The sequence below is a fragment of the Uloborus diversus genome, chromosome 1, assembly GCF_026930045.1.
Source record: "Uloborus diversus isolate 005 chromosome 1, Udiv.v.3.1, whole genome shotgun sequence".
Lineage (NCBI taxonomy): Eukaryota > Metazoa > Arthropoda > Arachnida > Araneae > Uloboridae > Uloborus > Uloborus diversus.
The window spans coordinates 23,850,275-23,873,513 of record NC_072731.1 but is presented as its reverse complement, the minus strand read 5'-3'; the positions used below and the strand labels follow the sequence as shown (position 1 = coordinate 23,873,513).

Here is a 23,239-nt window from a genome sequence, read left to right as displayed (position 1 = left end):
GCCATATTCAAGCATGGCCAAACCGTGAGAACAAATCAAAGCATCAAAAAATAGGCTGACTTGAAAGGGAAAATAAAAATAGGGACTTTATGCGAAACTTTTGACCCAATATTTTTTCAATGTGTGCAAGACGTTTGCATGGTGTCTCCCCACCCCCCTCCAGTTACTCCGACAGAAATTTCTTTCCCCTCTGTTTTACAGGGAGGAAAGTCTTATACTTATCTTACCTTTTGATATACGTAAAAGGGAGGAAATTTTAAATATCAGTGAAACTGGGGGTAAACCATTCACATAACTTAGAATCTTAACTTAAAATATTCCACAACATATTTCAGATACATAAACAGCAGTTAGCAGAACTTCAACAGCAAGTGAATGATTCGCAGGCCGTATGCAGCATTCTGCAGGAGCAGTTAAAGGAAGTGACTGACTTTTTGGACCAACTGCTACATATAGATATATCTCCTAAAAACCTGCCAGCACTATCCCTCATAAAGCATTACGGAAAACATCTGAAAACTCCCATACATGCCATATGTAAGTAAGATTTACGGTAGAAATTTAGCTGTTGTAGCAACCATTGACTCTTTGCATTGTTTCCAAAATCTTCCCTTGTGAAAAACAAAGGGATGATTCAAGTCAGGGAATCTCGCTCCAAAATTCCATTTTCATCACCTATAAATCGCTTTTGTATAGTTTTGCGTGATGACTGAACACAATGGGGTTGTTTCCCTCTGTCAAAAGTACTAGGGTAACGGTACCAGTAAAAGACATGCTTAAGACATCGCTCTCAGGTAAACTCAATTTTCTGAGCCTTTTAATGTATTTAGACTTTTTTAAAGTATTTTTCTCTCATGCAACGACATCTCATTCAACGTTTGGCTGCTTCTGGATCCTCTGAATGAGTTAATTCTATTTTTAATTGCTCAACTTCAAAAAAATATCCGACCCCCATAACAGATACCAAAAAATCTGATGATACCCAGATGGGATGAGGAAAGGATGAGTAATGGATAAAATTCTCTTTTTCTCTTCAAAATGAGTAAAAGATCTTCATTTTGAGAACTAAAGCCTTATTAAATTCAAATGAACATGAAACACCAGCTGACCTCGTGGTGGCTGCTCATAACCTTCCGTCACTTCCTTGTAAATACCAACTGGCTTATAAAACTCACTCTGATGAGCTAGATGGTTGCACCGTATTCATGAGTCGCATCAACGTCAGTTTTACCCACCTAAAACTCTTATTATTTAAATCCAAACTTATGACTGTCTGTTACTGGACCCTTGTCTGTTACTGGGCCCGTTACTCTACTCGTCACTGAAATTGATAGAATAAGCAAAAAAAAAAAAAAAAAAAATGACACGGAGCGAGAAAAAGCTTTTATTTTCCCAACAATTATTATTTATTTATTTTTTTTAATTATCCGATTTCGGAAATAAGGCGTGATCTTTATGACGTCACAAGTGATGTACTTTGGCGACCTACTCCATTGCGGGGCTAAATATTTACGCTTTGCTGTCAACCGAGTTGACAGGTTAGGATAATTTGCACTGTACGCTAATGGCATCAGTGAAGGACATTTCATCACTTGTGAGGTCAGGTGCAGAAGCGTAAAAATTGAATTTCAATCTGCGCACCGATTAAAATAATTGTTAAAAAATATTAAGCTTTGTCAAATTATTTAAAAAATAGATAAATCCTATGTTTTTCAACATGCTCTCTCAGAAAAAAAACTGCTTTTACAATTTCGGAAACAACCCCGACCATCCTAGATTCCATTTTGATTAGTTTTGTTGAGACTTCTTTATGTGTGTATGTATCTCGCATAACTTATAACGGTTAATTGTAGAAGGTTGAAACTAGTAATTTTGCTTTTTCCTTTTTGTATTCATAAGATGCTTCAATAGGGCCCTTTCGTTATTTGTGACCAATCAATGTTAACTTCAACTCTTTTTTTTTTTCTCCCAGGCATCAATTAATTCTTCGTTTCAGCTTCGCGCCATTCGACAAATGTTAGCAAGACATATTTTTTGGAACACTTTGATTACTTTACTGTGTATGCAGTCAGGTTTATTATAGCGAAAAATTTTGGTTTTTAGATTTTTCAGGTAATCATTCTTTAGTTAGCTTTGAAAATAAAGCACGTCATTTAACACGCTCTTAAGATAGTAATGTGGTGTTCTCATAATATAATATAGTATATACTAGAAAATCGCCCGTCGAGATATGACACTTGAAAAATGCTTCTACATTTGGACGCAACAAGTGCCTGTTTGATAATATTTTGATAGTTATTTAACCCTAAACTCTAGTAGATAGCGTTCATTGTTGACCATTTTTTCGTTTCTTCATTCCCCTGAAATGACACGGTCTTACCACTAAAACAGTTACGATACCAGGTCCAGTTCAGCCTAGTCAAAATAAAGCGTTTCCCTTCATGTCAAACATTATCAAAAAATATTATCAAATCATCACGCGATATCATGGAGCGAGTTTCATTGTTGATCACGTCAGGAGCGTTACTCGATCATTCGCTATTATATACATGAGGATATGACGCATAGGATTTTAAAATTTTTCTAGCGTTCTTATTTGATCTATCCAACGATCACACAGGCAATTTAGAATGGCACAAAATTAAAGAGTATTGTTGTCACATCATATGAAAAGTATTTTGCTCGGGTGTATTTTTCTAACTTCAACCAAAAGTGTTAATAACGAAGCACTTTTGGATAAATTGGTAAAATCAAAAGCTTAATTATGTACTTGATCGCTAGTTATTCCCTTAAAAACTATGCTCAAACTCAGCCACAAACTCAGAGAAAAAAACTTGTTGCTCGCGCATTCTCAATAACTCAACATTTTCCCAAACTCGGCCACTTTTCAGTTTACATTAGGCCGAGTTTTCGGGATTCTACTGTCTTGAATTGTTTACCATTTTCTTTTAGACAGTTGCGTGCATTTCTTACTGCATGGATAGATTTTTTTTTTAATTATTGTTTCATCTACCATAGTATACCTTTTTGAATATGACGATTCACTAGTGATATTTTTGAATAATTTTTGATGTGAATAAAATATGTAAAAAAACTGTTTGGTCGAAATTATAACTTTAAGAAATACGGAGTGTAGTCACCTTGCTGCAACCATAAATTGAGAAACCTTTGTCCTAAATGAAACCAAGTTATTAATTCTTTTTATACAGCTAAGGAAAGAATTGCTCCAGATGGTGTTTCCTCTAACAGCCAACTGGATATAGAGTATTCCAAGCCAGAAGCTAACTTGGAAGATGAGCAAACGTATGTAACTACTTTTTTTTTTTTTTTTACTTTTCTCTCTGCATGTCAGATAGAATTGCAATCCAATTTAAATAATTTCTTAAACTGTTCAGATTTTTGATGGAGCATTTTTTAAGGAAATGCTATTGTGAGGTTATTAAACTCCTATTTTTTAAAGCATTTTTAATGCTTTAGTTTCTAGTTGGGATAACCTAACCTGGTCGTGTCGTCATGCTGTGATTAGGGTCTGCGTCAGGGAGCCAGGTTTAGCTAATATTAGCCAATTTGATTGTTTTTGATCACACTTGGCTAGAAACAATTCTAAAACATTAGAAAAACCAGTATTCGGCTAGTTTTTTTTTTTATCCAAACTGTTATGATTGAAACTTTTTACCATTACAATTTTTTTAATTTTCAAATAGCTTTATATAATTTTAAAATCATGCATCTGCATTTTACTTAATATTTATCAACGTCCTATAACTGTCAGTAAAAATTGTCAAATTAAAGTCTCAAAATTTTTAGTCGCCTACTTTAAGGATTGCCTGGCGAAACTGGTTTACAAATTGCACATTTCGCTGTTCAGGGTGCCGGATTTATATGTTTATTACCAAATGGTGAAATTCTGAATATTGTGAAAAAGATTCACAACTGAATTCGAAAGTCTCTCTCAAGTATTGTTTTAAGCAGGACATCAGCAGGTTTTTATATAAATTAGCAGTATGGGAAAGCGGATCCCAACCTGAAGATATCCAAACGTATCTAGAAGGGAATGTGTTTTTTTGTACAGGTTGGCACTTTTTGGCTTCGTCGTCCACGGTGCAAGCTAATCAATGCAATGACATTTTGAACTACGTTTGTGTTGACTTCCTCAGAAACTCAAAAGTTAGTGTAATTTAAATTTTTCACAATAGGAACCAAGTGAGCAACCACCCTGCATCCTCTGCTTACATCTTTGAGGCACATCACAGTAGCTATGGAGACGTAAGCATTTATGGACAACAGTCACGAGACTTCTATACCAATCAGCGTTCAGTGTCTGCTGAATATTTCAAAGATTCCAGTATGCACTCCATGTCGGCTATTGAACTCTCTCACAGAAATAGCTGTGATATGGCGGAAGTTTCCGTAAGTAAAATATGCTCGTAAATCTCTAACGTGCACGATTATGTCCAATTTACTCATAAATTTATACATTTCTTTTTATTTATAGAAGGGAAGCAACCCAAATTCAAAATAATAATAATAATAATAAATATAATGCTTTTTCCTTTTCGGAAAAAGCTTAATCTAACAAAATATAAGTGCAAAGTATAGGTATTTAAATGAAAGTGCCGCTTTTTTTAGACTTTTAAGTGTACATAATATTTCATACAAACGTAATTAAAAATTATTGTAGACAGAATAAAATAAAAGTTTATTGTGTTGATGGTTTTTCATTGAGTCAAAAAAATAGAATGTTAAAACTAGAAGAGAAAGAACCGTTTTCAAACGAAACAATATCAATGCTTTGTCGCATCATTCTTTTCTCCAATTACAACTTTAATCCTTCTGACATGAATTCCGCCAGCTGTTTACATTCAAGGCCACTGATACTTTTCACTCCTGGGTCCCCCGTACCTACCACTATTTGTGGTTTAACCAGTTGGATGGGACCTTGAAAACAGCTCTTATTTTTTGACCCAGACTAGAAACCGAGCAATCAATGGCCCAGCACTCCCAGAGGTATCGTTTCACTCAATGGATTTTGTGACCACGCGCATTTTTAACGTCCCCCAGTTACCATTAATGAAGACTTTGGATCTCCGACTGGCTACAATCGAACCCAGGACCCTCCGGCCACAAGTCCCATGCCTCAGCGATCAGGCCACCACGGCCTAAAACTACTGAAACTGTTTTCATACCCTCTTCAATGCGACAATGAGTTAAATTTTGTTGACGTCAACTAAGTCTTGAACCTTTTTGTATGGATTTGATTATGCTGCAAATTCTCAATCGCATTGTGATTGGTAGAGTTACTTGGCCATCAGTTTAATAACGAAATCCCTGTTTCTGTTTAAAATCTAAGAGTCGATTTAGAGATGTGACACACTGCGGAATCTTGCTGAAAGATAAATGTGCTACTGGATATGTCACTGCTGTGCCTCAGAAAAGACCACCCAGAAAATATTTTGGGGGGAACATTTGGCTAATTGATTCGACAAATTAGGAGACAGTATTGAAACTTTAATATTATTATTTTCTATTTTTAAATTCTTTTCAATGATGCCCAGTTTCCTTTCGTAGTATATGTTATGTAGCGTTGGTTGGGGGGAAAGTATTAGGTGACCCCCCTGAAACTAAAATTTGGATAAGGTTTTCAAACTTTTTGACACTGATCATGTTCAAGTTCATCGCAGTGATTGGTTTTGCACATATTTGAGATTCGTGGAATGTTTTTCCAGTTCATAGCACTTAGTCAAAAAAAAAAAAAAATCTGAAAAATATTTTTTTCCGAGTTCAAGCAACATTTTTCCAAAAAGTGTTTCCAGTTCAGTTCTTATTATTTTTTTTTATGATCATTATTTTTTTCCCGAATAGTTTAACTTAAAGTTCATACTACAACAAGAATTTTTGTATGAAATATTATTAATAAGTGTTTAAGAGGATGCGTCTCACTTACCCCGTACGTTTTCGCTATAAGAGGTAAGTGGGTCCCCTATAATAATGAGGATTTTAAAATTAAAAGCAACTCTGGTTAAATATTTGTATTAGTGAAATACAAGACAACTATGATGACCTAGTAGGAATTGATAGTTAAGCTACAAAAATTGCTAAAGCTGGTGATTATGTATTTGTGAAACTTAGATCAAAGTAAACCATAAAGACCAAAGTAGGCCTAATGTTGGAAGTTGATGATATAAGTTTAATAGCAAATATTTTGACAAGTTTTTGAGCATCAGTCGAGCTTTGATTTATCATGCAGATATAAAAATCTGTTTTCTACCAAGTCGAGTAAATTTTGTGTTGAACGTTTTAAAGCTTATAGTGCATAAATACTATTTAGTGAAGAACAAATAAATATACAAAAATGAGCAGAATTTTATCATTTTCTGAGAATTGTGTTTGTGTGGACAGAAAATATATTAAATTTTGTTGCACATGAAAAATAAATCAAAACTTGCCGACGGGGCACATTTACGCACGTTCTTAATGTGTCTTACTACTCAGTCTTACTTCTAAACGGGCCTAGAACGCTTTTTTCACTCTGTACTGTTTCAAACCTTTAGTAATTTTAGGTTATTTAATTTTAAAATAATCATTTATTTTAAGTTAAGTAAAAGAAACGTATCTTATAGCTTACAATCATAGAGTGATGTCTTCATGCTTGTTCAGCTTTAACTTTATACACTATTCAACCTATGATATTTTCTTTATTTTAAATGATAAGACATTATGTTCAAACAGAACCACATTAGATGTCAAAATAATGAAAAGGCTTATCAATAATCCAAGTATTTTTCCCAGCAAGCCTTCTGCATCATCGCATAATGGACAACTGAGACCATATGAAAAGTAGGACCAAAGCTTAGGAACCAGAAAAGGAAAAAAAAAAGAGGATGCTCACAGCCCTAACTGATACTCCGATTAAAGAAGCCCTCAGACAAGAGCGATTAGAAGCTACAAAGAAAAGAAACAAAATGAGCAAAACAAAACAAAACGGAGAAATTACTTTAAAATCTACAAGTTTCTATCGAAGCAGAAATAGAAGATATCAAAGAAAAAAGTATGAAACCGAAACCTCCAACAGGGAAAAGTTAGTACACTCTGTAAAAAGGAAATACGTGAACGATCCTGTTTACGAAGTAGACAATTGCGCTTGCATCTATTGTTTGAAAGCACACAACCAATTGAAAAAAGGACAAGTCAGGGTTCAACGTCTTAGATGTCAAAACGCAGTCCCATGAGAAGTATGCGAAAAGAAATACTTTATTTTCGTTAGTAAAATCTAACAGTGATGAAGATGACTATATAGTTTTTGTTTTTAATCAGCAATAAGTCCTATGATTTTAGTTTAGCCTGTAAAATGATGTTTAATTAATTATTTGCGATTTTCTTATTTTTAAAGTGTTTTAAAAGAAATAAAATATTTCAATTTAATTAAATATCTATTTCACTTACTATTTGGTATCATTTTTAATATGCGTGAACGTGCCCCATTCGATACATAAACCTGCCCCGTGTTCGGGGCAAGTTTACGCAACCGACTTGAACTCAAAAAACATTTTTTTTTACGGTTAAAATCACAAGCTGAGCAATAATATACAAATTTTGACTTCATTAACTGCTTTATAAAACCACAATGTCTAAAATTTCCGAGGTTCAAACATAAAAATTAGAAAATTCATTGAAAAAAATCCTCATAAATGTGCCCTGGTCTACCCTACACTATTTACCAAAGTACTATCTTAATATTATACACTATTTACCAAAGTACTATCTTACTGTGATACACTATTTACCAATATACTATCTTACTATTATACAGTATTCACCTTACTAATACACACTTCTAACTATGGTGCTACATTACTACTATCCTCTGTTTACCAGTGTACCTTTTATAACAGGTATCCATTCAAGAACCTAGCTCTGACAGCGATGAAATTATTTTGCTACTGAACGACCGTGAAGCTCCCATTCAGGGCACGTCCAGCGATGCAAACGTCCACAAACGTCCCCGAAAACTCTCTCGTCCTGCAGCTTCTTCGCCACCTTTCCCTCGTGGGCTGAAGATCACAGAGAACTATGGCTCGGACGGTTCCATCAACACCAGAGAAAACTCTGGCATCGAGCGTATCGAGCGGTCTGTGAGCTTTGGCAGCTTCAGCGACTCGGTTCTCATGTCCTACGAACAGTCTGAAGATCGGGGGGCCTCTGACGAAAGCAGCGGAATGGTCAATGTGAGGTCGATCGACATGATGGACCTCATCTTGCCCGAAGAGACGAGGCAAGACCAGCAGCGCGGAGGAATGGTGTTCCTGTCCTCGGATTCTGATATCTGGTCAGAACCCGACACAACCCTTTCCAGGAAAAGAATGGGGTTGCGAGTGGAAGAAACGACGCAGTCTTCAGACTATTCTACGACATATGTTTCTGACGCAGATCCCTTCAAGAGGAAGATCCTGGTTTGTCTTCAGAGTAGGTGCGATTCGAGAAGAAGTAAAAATGTCATCCATGTTCCGACTAAGAAAGCAGGTAATTGCACCCATTTGGGGCACATTTCTGTCAATCTCTTTTATTTTTGTAATCTCTAGTTTATATAGTACGACCGCGAACAATTGACCCTTGTCAACCATTTGAGAAAACGAATCCGTGCCTTAAAATAGGTAGAAAAGAAAGAAAGGACGCGTGCCATATTTTGGAGTTTAGCAACATTTTGGCTAAATGAGAAAAAAATGTAATCCTAGTATATTTTCATTATGTGATTATTTAGAGCTGAAAGATTTAAGTTGCAGCAATAACTGCATTGAGTTGCGAAGAAAAGTAACAATGACAAGCTTTGCCTTTTTTATTGCAACCCTACTCTCGCCAATTTTCCATTGAAATTAATTACGGGAGTCGTAGTTATCCATCACCAATGGCTGCTGAAAGAAGTAAAACCAAGACCCACCCACTTACGTAGGATGTGACATGTTCAATGAGACATCTGCCTTGACTGCACAAAATTAAAATGTTTCACCTCTTTGGCTATTTTTTTAAATTACAAGGTTACGTGTTCTAACTCTAGAACTAATGACGCGCTTGTAAATTCCGTTCTAACTTTCCTCTCCATATCGCCTCTTCACGAAAATGAACAATTCTGAAACAAGCTGGAGTCAAAGGTCAGACGCGGTCAGACTTTATCCACTTTCTCTCTTTGCATTTGCACGAAGAATGTTTTTAAAATTGTTTCAACAGAAAAAGAGATGTAGTAATGTGCGAACATATTCAGTAGCTCTCTGATTTTCTTTTTCTGACTAATAGCTTAAGCCCTTAAACAAAAGGGAAACTTCTATTTTTCGTAACGTAATATCTCTGTAGCAGGCCCGGATCTATAAATTGCTTGCCCTGCGGCAACAAAATCTGTAGGGTCTCTCTCCAGAGGTCATCAGCGCATATTTGTAACGTGAATAGTTTTTTTCTTTTTTTTTTTTTTCAATTTCTTGGGCCTCCCCGCACAGCGGGTACGCAGATCCGGGCCTGCTCCACTGATCTACTCATTTCAAAAACATCAATGTATGCAATCTATGTTTACAAAATGATTATTATTTAATCTACTTTAACCAATAAATAATCACAAATGCGATGGTATAACGGGTAGAGATTTCGCACACGTTTACTTCCTTACATACTACATGTTACTTTTTAGGGCCCCATCGAAACTCGAACACTCTGCAGTGATTTCAACATCCGGAACTTAAATAATGGATATAATTTATTGGATATGATAGAGTGTCGTCAGAAGAAGTCCGAGAGAAGCGATCATTTGACCCAACATGATTTTTTTTTCTAACTTTAAACAATATTACGATAAGAATAAGCACCTTCGATGTTTCCGATTTATCACGTTGAGGACCTAATTTCAGCAAAAAAAAAGCAACACACAATTTTCCAGGCACCAAGCTTTACACTTGTCGCAACCTATCGGTTAACGGGTATGCAAATAATCCTAATCACAGCATTTTTTGTGGCTTTTTTTTTTTTTTGATAAAGGATACTAGAATTTTTACTGCAGATGATGAGCAGCAGAACGTCAAAAGCACATACGATTCCCTCCAGACCCAAGTAGCCCGATAACCAGAACAGAGGCATACATTCATCAAATATTTTAAAATATTTTATTTTCCTGAAATGTTTTATAACTAACACATTCCTTAAATAAGTTTATTCCTCTATATAATAAATCTTTATCTACAGATGAACCAATTATTTCAGAAGGGTATAAGTCCTTGGACTTACGCCCTTTCTGAAATAATCGATTCAGTGTATTTTTCTGTGCTATATTTAACATACAGCTTTGCAGCTTGAGCTAATTATGCAATAAATTACAGCCAACAAGGTTAAAAGGTGGTTGGAGCGGTTGAAGAACTATTTACGAATGTTTGAAGAAGCTAATTTTCAACTTACTGATGAAATTAACAATTTATGTGACGTCAGAAACCAAATGGTGACCTTTTTAGCTTCAGAAGATAAGGTTTGTGCTATTTCTGTTGATTTGGAATTTTCTTTAAAAAATGTTCTAGGTGATATGCAAATGAAGTTTATAGCCGAACTCATGGGACAGATAAAACCTATTTGGCCAGCACCATAACGTTCCAGGGTTTTAGTTCTAGCATTGCAGTTGCTTCTTTGCGAAACGAGGAAGTTTGGTGGTTTAAACAAATCAAGTAATGTTAAGACTTTGGACAAATGAAACATAACAAAAATTTTATCCAAATCAGATTTGTTTCTGACCAGTAATGAACTCTATTTTTATGACGTCACTAGGGGGGAACTGTAGAAGACGAAATTCCGATTCTCCATCGCTCATCAACACCCTGCTGGTTTTGCTGTTTACAAGTCTGTGTTTTCCTTCTATTCTGGATTGTCGAGAGAGAAAAAAAAAGCGTCGCGTTAACTCAAATCAGAGTACTTAAGTTAAAAACTGATGTCGAGGGAGACTCGAGAGAAACTTGAGACAAAAACTCATGCTGAGTCACATTCGACATTGGAGCGCAAAGAACTAAAGGGAACAATGATGATGGTAAAATAAACCCTTAAGTTAAAAATATTATTTCATTGGTAGCCTTTATTGTACTTATATACGTTTCTGAGCATTTATCACAGTATAAGATTACTTCTCTTCATTTAAAGAGCAAAAATCTTTCATTTTTGATATTTTGTAAAGATTTTACGTACTCTCCCTCCTCTCTTACAGGTTGATAATAATCAATGTCTACAATTTAATTTGAGAAAATTCTAATGAATTTATAGCAAGACCCACATTCAATACTTTCAACTAAAGTTGGGGCAAACCTAGCAAGGCAGCATTGTGAAGGCTACGCAGATCCTAACCACAGCATTATGACGTGCCAGGTTAGATTAGCCCCAACGTGATCAATACGTTTCGTGAAGTTTTAATGCACACCTTTTGGGTAAAACTCTTTGGAAGGTCAAAAATAGATTTTATTATTAAAATGTATAAAATACTGACCAAATTTTTAAGATATTGTATAAGCGGTAAACGGTTTAGCATAATCATTAATAGTACTAGAAAATCGCCCGTTATGGTATGACGGGTGAAAATTGTTTCTATATTTGAACGAAGCAATTGCTTGTTTGGCGATATTTTGATAGTTGAAATTTGAACCCTAATATCAGTGGATTAACCCTTAACTCCAGTAGATAGCGTTAATTGTTTTGGTTTCCTCGTTTTCCTAAAATGAAAGTTTTACCAGTAAAACAGTTAAGTTACCGGATTGAGTTCAGCCTTGTCTCAATAAAGCCTTCCCCTGCAGGTTAAACATTACCAAAACATATCATCAAATTATCATGCCGTGGCGCGAGTTTTATTGTTGAAACACACGGGTTACTCGATCATCAGCTATTATTTATATGAGGATTACGCTGGGTAAAATAGATACTTGTTCAATTTGCAATGTAAGGTAATGACAGATTTGTAGTATAAAGCCAATCTGATAAAAAATATTTTGCTTAAAAGTTTCAAGGTTATAGGTTTAATTTATATAAATACTATATGACGATAAGTATGATCAACTTTCATTGTAACTAGGGAAATAAATTAATTTAACAGACCTTTTCTGGTACATATTTCATCAAACTTTCTTTTAAATATATTTCGACTACTTTTTATAGTATAAGAAACATCAGAACGAAACTAAACGAAAGATAATTAAAAAAGGCACTGATCTTATACAATTAAAAACTGAGCATATGTATCTATGTACGTACCTATGTATGTATTTATATCCGATTTAATTCTCCCGAACGCCAGTGAACTGACCATCGAACCAGGTATCGACAGATTCGTAATTTTCCCATCTTTTTGATTGGCTATTTAACATAATCCTCCGATAATAATTAGCAGAGATATCAATTTAAAACTATTAACTATGATACTTTATCGAATATGAACAAATAAAATTCTAGCTTTTGTTTTGAGGCTTTTCCTGTAAAAGAGAGATTTTAAATGTTTAATTTTTGGTTATTTTTCCGCAATCTGCCGTAAATTTTTACTGTCTATTTTTTTTTTTTTTTTTTTGTTCAAGCCTAATTGTTGAACACGCGTCACTTGACATAACTTTTATTTTCGAGGTGGACCGTGCAAAGCCGGGTGACGCAGCTAGTAGGCAACTGAACAGTAATTTCTATTTCCCTAAATTGGTTCCTTTGAAGTTATATTATTGCTAAATACACGCCGTTTGAATTTACAGTTACGAAACATTAACTGAATATAACAATCCCTAATAATTCGAAAATATACTTCGGACAAGTAGAACCGTTTAAAAAGTTAAACTATATTTTGATTTACGACATTTTTTTTTCAGAGCAATTCAGAAGCTATACTGGTAGATTTAGCAGAATACATTCGTTTGAACTTCCTCATGCAGAAAAAACTAGAGAAATCAATCCACTTCAACAGGCAGCTTATTGACGTCTTCCAAAAAAATATTTCCTGTGAGTACATTTCAGTTTCTAAGCATTTTAGATCTACTATTCATATGAAATATTACTGTATATATTTTTTCGATGTAAAATATGTTTTTTTTTTTTTTTTTTTCGTGTTTATTTAAAAATCGATTTTTTTTTTATAGACAGAGTGTTGTCAGGAAATTTTCCACTCCACTTTTTGTTATTAGAGAACCAAAACGCGGTGTATTCTATTTAACGAATATGGAAGAACTTCTTAGCGGAGTCTCCAACTAAGAAATAGTGATTATTCGGGTGAAAAGTACTCGAGTAGTATACTCATGCAACAACGGAGTCACAGGATTATCCGCTACATTTTCTTGTGAATCTAACAAAATCTTTAAAATCCATTGAATATATGCATCTCTACACTTCCAAGATAACAAGAAGTTCCGTCTAGAACTATACAAGCCTACTTTCCCGTATACCCATACTACTTTCTAGTACCTTATCAATATTCTCAAAAATAGCTAAAATCTCAAATTGTTTCGAACATTTTTTTAAATATTTTAAGCTAATTTCTAGGAATAAAATATTCCTCACTCATCTAAAAAAAAAAAAAAACGAACAAATAAAATAGCAGCACCTTTTTAACAAAGCAACTAATACACTTTTTTCCATTAAAAAAAAATTCTTTAACAGCTTTCAAAACGAAATAATAATAATTAAAATTAATAAGCTCATTAAAATAAATACATCATATAAAAAAAATCGTTTCTTTTTCCCCTGTTGCCAAAAATAGTTTTTTAAATGACTTAATGCACTTACCAAAATAAATAAAAACAGTAAAATGTCAACTTAAAAAAAAAAATAATTTTCATTGTCAAAAAAAAAAAATTGTCTGCGCATATCTTTATGTAGAAACATAAATGACTTCGAGTTAATTCGCCGAAAACTGAATACCTAAATTAAAACTTTAGCGTGAAAATAAAAACAAGTCATATCAACAATAAGTATTTCACAGTTAAAACCATAGCTGCGGATTCGGAGTCGGAGTCAATCTCATTTTGGGATAAAGGAGTCGGAGACGAATATCCAAGAATCGGAGTCAGACATTTGTCCTCCGTGTATAAATTTTTGCCAAAGCAACGAAGCCAGAGTCGAAGTCGGAGAGTAGGAGTCCGATTAATTGTCGGGCACAGAAGTCGGATTCGGAGTCAGGTGCATCTAAATTCTCGGAGTCAGAGTCTGGAGTTTGGCGTCAAGAGCTATTTCTAACAAAATTTGTTTGAAATAAATCCGCCTTCAAGTACGGAATCTTCATTGACTTTCAGTTTCCCCGTAGGCGCTTATGTTAAGGGATTTGAACTGTTCAAAATTGAACGGAAAATTGTTCAAATCAAAAAAATATTTTATATACAAGTTTTTCATCAAAAGCTTTTTCTTACAAAAGTTTGTTTGAAGCGAATTCGCCTCACAGTTCGGAATTGCCTTGAATTTCCCCGTAGGCGCTGATGTTAAGCTTTTTTGAACTGTTCAAAATTGAACAAAAAATAGTTTAAATCACAAAGTGAAATATGGGAAAGAGGTGTCCTCGCCGAGATCTTTCGAACAAATAAAAATTGGTTCGAATCGGACTATTCATTCAAAAGTTATTAGGGGGGACAGACAGACAGACCGACAGACATTTTCCCCCATCTCAATACCCTACTTTCCAATTTTTAATTTTTCGATATTTATTTAATTATTTTATTTATTTTTGACTTTTTTTTTGTTTTTCGCGATATTTTTAAGATGCATTAAGCCTTCTTTCATGCTTTTTCTGACTTTTACTGGGAAAGTAGGCTAAAAACGGGAAACATTCCGACCGATTCTCATAACATTTGAACTTCTTCCCCTGTCGTTTTTTACCAGTCACGGGACTGAAATCGTTTCCGAAGTGAAATTCATCACGTGACAGAATCAAAAACAGTAGCGAAGTTAATCCGGGGTGTGCGTGAATCGGGCTGATTATAAACTGCTGTTTTAGACATTAGTAATGGTCATAACCGAGAGACACGCATATTGGAGTGATTCTGGACAAGACAGTAGAAGAAATCCCTCAAAAGATTTTTATAATCAAATGAAGATCTCGAGGGATTTTAGAGTCGAACGAACCTCTTGAGTCATTTTATGATAAATAAAAGTGTCTCGGGTGATGTCTCGCAATTTTTTCTATCAGGCCCAACACTTATAGATAAATATATTGGTGACGAATTGAACGATTGAACCAGGCTTTTTTTGTAACGTAATAAACAATATTGTCCATCTAATATTAAACGCGGGCAATTCCTCTTTGAGTTCGATTTCTGGAAAAACAAAACACGCATAAGTTGTAATTGCTTTGTAAATCAATCACCTAATTATTATTACTTTTAATGAAATCTTGTATTTCTTTGCCACCTGCAGAAAATTCAGGCAGAGCTATTCGTAGAAAAGCTAAAGGAATGGGGGGGAGAGAATATGTCAACATAATACATGTCCCAAATTGACATGAAGCAAGCAAAACTTGTAATTTCTCTGTGTAGAAATACAGTCTGTCACATAGGCGGCTCGTGCGGGGGGGGGCAGGGGGGCTGACCCCTCATTTCCAAAAGGAAAGGGATCTTGCCCCCTCACTTTTAGAGTTAAAATTAATAATCGATTGAAAATGATTTTTTATAGGGTAGATTGATTAATTTCACAAATGGAGAAAATAAAAATTTCAAACAAAAGGACTTTAATCATCATATTTCTTAAGATTGGAATTTCGGAATGGATGAGAGATAAGTTCAAGGTGGTCTTCTGTCCCGATTTTTGAAGCAATATTCCCTTTTTTAAGAAATTATTTCATCAGTGATATTAAAAGTCAGCAATTAGCCCAATTTTCAAAAAAAAAAAAAAAATCAGCTTCAGGGGCCACGTTCCCTAACTTCCACACTTCGACTTCTTTTGACCCTCCACTTGTTTGGTGCACCGGCCACCTATGTCACAAAAAATATATGCACCCAGAAGGAGAACTATGATCACGAAACCTATCACGTACGTGGTGCATCAGAAGGTAAGCAAATGATTACAAATTGAGAAAAAATACATCATTTTATTAAGAAAATATGGCATGGAAAAGGTTACAAATCAGTAAGTAGTATATAGCCACCAGACTACATTCCCGCCGAGTTTTGGAACTTCTTCTGGGTGCATATATTTTTTTAGTGAGAGTGAAAATAAAAAGAATATTACTAAACTGGTGCCAAAGGTTAGAGAACATTAACTTTTGAATTTTCATTTTTTACTATACAGTTGAAAAAAGGAAAGAGTACGTGCATGCTCGTTAGAAGTTGTACTTCTTTGGCGCGATGCGAGTACCAAAAATTCGAAATTTTTAAACGAAATTTCTAACAAGTCAGAATTTTCTCCTCGGAGGGGGGAAGATGGTCATAACCATCTGACCATGATAGGATTTGCAATATGGCAAGAAAGCAAAAGTCGTCGACCGTCAACCCCCTTCCGCTTTTCTGCACCCCTATTCGGGAATACTTAAACTTCATTCAGTCACAACAGAGATTCACTAGCCTATCATGCTTGAAGAAAATGCGAAAACTAGCGGACATAGTAAACTTAAATTTAATTGGACCCGAAAACAGCTTTTTCATGCCAAAACAATTTGATATGGTTGCCTCTTGCCGCTCTTTTTTCATCTTACATCTCACCTGCTAGAATGGAGCTTCCCTCTAAGAGCAAGGGCGCAACCCGCCCCCCCCCCCAAAGGTGGATATCCCTGCTAGAAATGTACATTTTGAGCATGCGCAACATCAAACTTTTTATAGAGTGATAAAAGATGATGTAGTCAATTTTTAAACACATGGAAAATTTAAATAACACATCTTAAGCACATTTAAAGATAATTTTTATCATGTAATGACGCAGATGAGCTTCGTAAAAGCCCTTGTTAAAAGAAAAGCAGATCTCTCTTGATAGGGGCCCTTGAATTTTTTTAATTATTTTTTTTTTTTTTTTTTTTTTTTTGCTGACAATGAAATAATTAACTTTTGGGAGATCACAGGAAGAGGTGATCCTCAGGTGTTGCTATGCTTGTTAGGTTAAAGTATTTTTATTTTTTGTTTGAAACAGTGCTTATGCTATTTTGAAATATTCCTTTATTTCAGGTCAAAGAAAGCCAAGTATAGAGGTTATTTCTCCGGTCAAATCATTAACATCAAAGCCACCTTCCAGACAAAAGAGAAATCACACGACAAAAAAGACATCATCATCACCTTACGCTGAAAACATCAACATCGCTTTAGAGGGAAAGCAATACGAGACACAGGACATCCATTCCCAACTCATCGGTTACCATGCTACTCTCATGTCTTGCCAGGACATGATTAAGGATTTGCACTCGCAGCTGAAAGACAGGCATTGCAATGAAATCATGAACAAGCACGAGTTAAACAGGACGGTTTATGGCTACTTAGAAGACATTGACCACTGCATAGACGACTTGTGCAAGAAGATGGAGACCAGTACTGGAGACAGCCCTGCTCATAGTTACAATTTCAAACCAGGATTCAACAGCTGCGATGGACCAGAGGAAGAGACAGAGCAGGTGTACGAGAGCCCTGCAGGGTTCTCGACTTCTTTGATGGGAAAGCTTAAGGAAAACGAAGACAGACTTCTGAGGTTTGAAGTGCTACTGAACGATAAAGAGCAGCAATTAAAACTGTCGGCTGAAAACGCTTTGCAACTGGAAGATCAGTTGAGCAGTATTAAGCAATCTTTGTATGAGATACAAATGGAAAATTTAGAGCTTAAAGAGTGTTTAGAATTGAGTGAGAATAAACAGTTGGAGATGGAGGATTCTTCTAACCAAATGTTGAGGGAACTTCAACTAACAATGCAACGGTTAGCAGACTTAGAGGAAAGGTTTAGATGCTTGAATGATGAACAGTTCGTCCAAAAAGACATGGAAAAGTCTCTATATCCTATGCAATATAATTTTAAAAATGGCAGCACTTGGCAAGAAGAAGCAGATTCCGAAAACATTCCACCTCGAGACAGGGGAAGTTCTACATATTCCAGGGATTGGGAAAGTGAAAACTATTAATCACGAACAAACTCATGGTATACCTAAAAATATAAGAAATGTTTATTTATTTATTGTTATTTTTGAGCTTATTGATTTTAATATAGAATAGGTAATATCTTTGGCAAATATTTCCCTCTCTAAGAGTGAGGGAGTTTTTCTGTTCACTAACTAATGAAAATACTTTTCCACTTAGATGTGAAAAACTATACATTTGATAGCAAAGCATTAAAATTCTCAATTATTTTATACCATAACACAATATTATAATGGTAAATTTAATTTTTAGATGTGAATATATTTTTGGTCCACCATTCAAATGCATGAAATATACGATTCAATGTTATGCATTTTACAATGTGTACTTTACAAACCTTCCAATAGACAGCACTGCCTCAGAGTGTTTGGCAACTTAGAATTCAAATATTTTTAAAGGGTGAAAAGGCGGAGACGACCTCCATAGTGCTTTTAGTATTTTAGATATAACTGTTGTTCAAGAACAAAACAAGATGTGTTGATTTTTGTAATTCATTATTTCATCAAGTACGCTATTCACAAGGCCACAAAATATCCAACTAGATTTTTGATCTACCACTAAATGTTAACAACTCTTTCAATTGTAAGACGTTTTGATTGCACTTAAATACATGAGAAAAAAGCATGCGTACCTGCGCACTGAACAGAGATGAAGACAAGAGGATTTTTGGTAATAATAATGTAAGGAAGTTGTTTTATCTTTATACTACAATAAAGGAATAATTTTAGACATAAAGTTAAATGCATAAAGAGGCAGTGTGAGAAGCAAAAGGGATATCAGTGGACTTTTTAAAGTTATGATTATGAGTAAAACAAAAGTGCTAAGTTCAAACCTAAACAAAAGTGTTAAGTGCCTTTCAATGAAATCCTACCTAAGTTCATAGGTAGGATTTCATTGAAAAGTTTTTCTTTTTCATGCTTTATAACAGCATCTGCCAGGGTATACTGGTATAACCGGAGGGAACAAGTCTGATACATTGATAAGGGAAAACTGAGGCAAACACCCCAAGTCACTTGGTTATACAACAACGAATGGTTGATACGTTTTGCATGAAACAAATGAAAGAAACTTGATTTCTTTCCAATCAGGTCCGTCATTTAGGAGGTTCGGCGTGTGTCAATTGCCCCTCCTGGCTTTGAGAAATTAATGTATTTACATATAACTGGGTGTAGTTTTTGTTGTTTCCTGTTACAATTTCATTGAAACTACAGCCTGACACCAAGACCTGGAAAAATTTGAAATGACGGGCCTGCTTTCAATACTTTACTTCAAATGCTATTGTTACGTGACTTGGGCCCCTTGCTTCAAAAGTACAGAGCTTCCATTTCTCCATCTGTTATCCCTTTTCAATGGTACCACTTTTGCCCCAAAATGAATTAGAGTACCTCCTATCATTAGTACTGGTTACCTTCAGATTTTTTACTTTGGCATTTAACTTTTTGCTTCTCCCTACCTCAAATAGCGTTAAGATAACATATACTCTTTTCCGAACCACAAGCAGCTCTTTTTCTATCAGTGCAATAGATATGACCTATGACCTTCTAGGTGCCAGTTATACAAATCTTAAGCAAGCTCATCAGAAAGCACACTTCTTTTTCTTTAAAAAAAAAAAAATGTTCCTTCCAGCTCTGAAAAGTTAGTATGCAGTTTTGGTTGCTATTTTTGCATTTAATGTTGAATTTTTGTTACTATTTCCACAATAAAGTAAAACTTCTTAATGCATAATTTGTTTTAAAATATTTAAACCGAGGTTTCTATTGAATAACATTTTGAAAAATGCATATATATACAGGGTGTTCGGTTTGAACCTGCAAGACCTTTTTTTTCGCAATCGTTAGTTCTAGATGTGTACTTCCATTTTCAAAAATGTCTAAAATCAGATGCAGAGTTAAGATAGTGGAAGTTAGAAGTGAAAATAAATATATGCCAAAAAACATAAAATTTAACTTTTTATACGGGCTCCAGGTCCCATAACTTATATTTAGGGAAGTAATCTGCATTGAAAAATAACTCCAACACAAAAAGTTTGAAATTAGTACGACCAGTATTCACCGAGTTACGAAATGCAGCGTTTTTTGACTAACTACTTTTCACTCACTATCAATAAAACCTTTTGGGGGAAAATATAGCGGTTAACAGTAGCGTAACTAAGGGGTCTAGCGCCCCTGGCGAATAAAGAAATTGCGCCCCCCCCCCCCAGGGTCGCCCACATGGGAAGTCACCGGAGGTCGTTGTGACCTCCAAAAAAAATTTTTTTTTTTTGGAACATTTTGATTAATTAATTCGACAAATAGGAGGCAGCATTGTAAATTTTCTTTTTTAAAATTATTTTTAATGATGCCCAATGTTCCTTGTCAGTTGTTTCTAGCGAGTTTAAAACAAAAAAAATTCCATGTTTTAAATTCTATGATCAAAAAAAAAAAAAAAAAACCCTCTTAATTTTTTTTTTAATTAGTTGAAATGACGCCCCCCTGGCTGCTGGGCTCATAGCGAAAGCCACTCCTGCCAACCCCTAGTTACGCTACTGGCGGTTAACAAGTGTTTAAAATTAGTTGTGTGCATTGAATGTGGTTTTTCGAATTGTTCAAGGTTTTGAAGTGTGCTTTTGCCCATCACGACTGTGGTTTTTCAAATTGCTTGAGTCGTGGTTTTGTAGTGTGCATTTGAGCATCACGACATAACATTTGTACTTATTTTTGAATAGTAATGAACAATATAAGTACCTTGTTTTTCTTACTTTGGCGACCTGTCATTCTTCTGAAAGGGCAATAAGTTCCAATCTCATCTTCTGTATGGTCCCATAAAACTTTGAAATGGAATATCTCCTGAGTTTTAGTCGCACAAATTTCAAGTTTTTTGTGTCAGTAATAATTTTCAATGGAGATTATTTCTCTAAATATTAGTTAGGGGGCTCAGAGCCAATATAAAAAGCTAAATTTTGTATTTTTTGACTCATTTTTATTTTTGCTTCAAACTTTCAATATCTTAACTCTGCATCTGATTTTGAACATTTTTGCAACTGAAAGTATTCATCTAGGACAAACGGTTGCAAAAATAAAGGTCTTGCAGGTTAAAACCGAACACCCTGTACATTTAAGCAAAACATACGATTGAATTTTACTTCTTTGATACATAAGAAATCAATCACTAAGAACCACATATGTTACCTAAAAGACAACCTTGCGTACTGTATAATTGTCAAATATTTTGTAATGCTCTTTTAAAATAAACTAAAGAAATCTAAAAGCAAAAGTAACTTTTTAAAAACAGAAATGTATTTTTGTATATATAGTCGAACGTTTTATTAAGTTAAGCATAAAAATATGTACATATCTCAACAGTAGAAAACTTAAGTTATGAATTGAAGATTATGACTTTGTAAGTGCAACAGAAAAAAAATACCACGGAGGAGGATACAAGTTTTTTTATGCGCAAATAAATTTTATTGTGGCTAATTTTAAAAGTCATACAACGGATCTATAAAAAACGAGTAGTAGGAGTATGTTAATCCCTAGTATACTCCAATCACTGCAACACGAAAAGAAATTATTGCACTGCACCAAGCAAAAATAAGTTATAATTTGGCAATGAAATTAACCATTTGCTTTTCAGTACATATTCTAAATTTTCTAATTGTTGGTGCATATAATAGAATTTCCATAACCCTGTTGAAAATTCTAGGAACATGAAATTAACTCATTGAAGATTTAACACGTATCGTGAAAGGATAGGTAAATGTGTGACTGAATACACTAATCATTAATGAACTGAAATAATGGATTTTCCCCATAATTTGAGTATTTGAACTAAGTTTCTAGACCAAAAAGTGATAATTAAAAAAAGTATGTAGCTAACTTTTAGTTCACATGAAGCAACCTGCCAATGTACAGTGGAAACCTGCCTGAAACCGATCAATAAACAATGCAGAGATATTTTTATTGCAACGTTCATGAGGATAATTTTAAACAATTAGGAGAGGGTCAATTTTTGGTACATTTCAACACATACGCCACTATATATTTACAAGCATCAACAATAAAAAATTATGATGGAAAGATGCAGATAAAAGTAGAGTAAAAACTAAATGTACTGCTTGAAATTTACCGATCATGCAAAAATTTATCTTTTGTTAATCATATAGGTCTAAAGAGTATTTTAAATAATGATGAAATTAAGGTAGTTATTGGTATAAAATAGGACTTAACTTGTCATTGAACTAACTTGCTACAAAAAAGAAAGCGATAAAAAGTACCAAAATTTTCATTCTGAGAAAGTAGTTCTCAAAGCTTTAGCTGCGTACATTTTTTGCATGACAGGTTTGAGAAATAAATAAAAATATGAAAAAAAGAAATTTGGTCATTTTGCACAAAGACTGCTGTCAAAATTTCTCCAATGTAATAATTATAGAAAAATTTAAGATGTAAAGTTGATAAAACTTATCTTGCATGGTAAATTCTTATGTTTCCGGGAAAGGATAAAGAGTCAAATCTCAAAATTCAAAAGGAATAAAATTGGAAAAATTTTCATAAATAGAAGAAGACAGAAATTTTTATAGAACCTAAAAGAATATCACCTATGTTGCGTAGAATTCACAGAAATGCTAAAGATTACCACATAAAAAAATATTACAAAAATGTTTTTTTTTTGTTTTCTTTTAAAGATAATTGCAGATTAAATGTCAGATAAAATAAACAAATAGTGAGAAAACTTTTACTGCATGATAATCATTTTGAGAAAATGGTCTTTAACACCCACATTTATAAAAATTGCATTTAAATTATCTTTTTTTTTTTTTTTAAACGTGTTTAAGAACAGCAAAAAAAAAAAGGAAAATACCCCCCCCCCCCACACAAAAAAAAAAACATTGAAGTGTCCTATTTTGGATAAATGCATAATTTCCCTTTCTTCAACTAAAACATTGTACATTAATCCAGTACTACTTGCAGTAGAAGAGTACTGTACAAGTTTAATAAGGACAAAGTAAAAAAAAAAAGTAGTACACCATTTTCTTTTATACATGATACAGGGGTGACCAGGGTATAGTGGACCACTTTTGTACTTTTAATTTTTTGACTTATGCAATCTCCTGAATGTAACATGTTGCAATTTTTACATAAAACATCCCTCTGGCTCAAAAGCAAGTAAATACTGTAACAAAAATCTGTAAT

The 23,239-nt window shown here is 34.3% G+C and overlaps 1 protein-coding gene across 1 annotated transcript in view; it reads left to right on the top strand.

The window, feature by feature from the left end:
• LOC129234320 (golgin subfamily B member 1-like) overlaps positions 1-18,055 on the top strand; it is a 221,597-nt gene extending 203,542 nt beyond the window's left edge. Inside the window, exons 11-17 of the mRNA XM_054868313.1 lie at positions 336-537; positions 3,210-3,303; positions 4,197-4,410; positions 7,893-8,520; positions 10,356-10,513; positions 12,852-12,981; positions 17,118-18,055. Of these exons, the coding sequence (XP_054724288.1) occupies positions 336-537; positions 3,210-3,303; positions 4,197-4,410; positions 7,893-8,520; positions 10,356-10,513; positions 12,852-12,981; positions 17,118-18,055 (2,364 nt within the window). The remainder of the gene's footprint in view (positions 1-335; positions 538-3,209; positions 3,304-4,196; positions 4,411-7,892; positions 8,521-10,355; positions 10,514-12,851; positions 12,982-17,117) is intronic.
• The last annotated feature ends 5,184 nt before the right edge of the window (positions 18,056-23,239 follow it).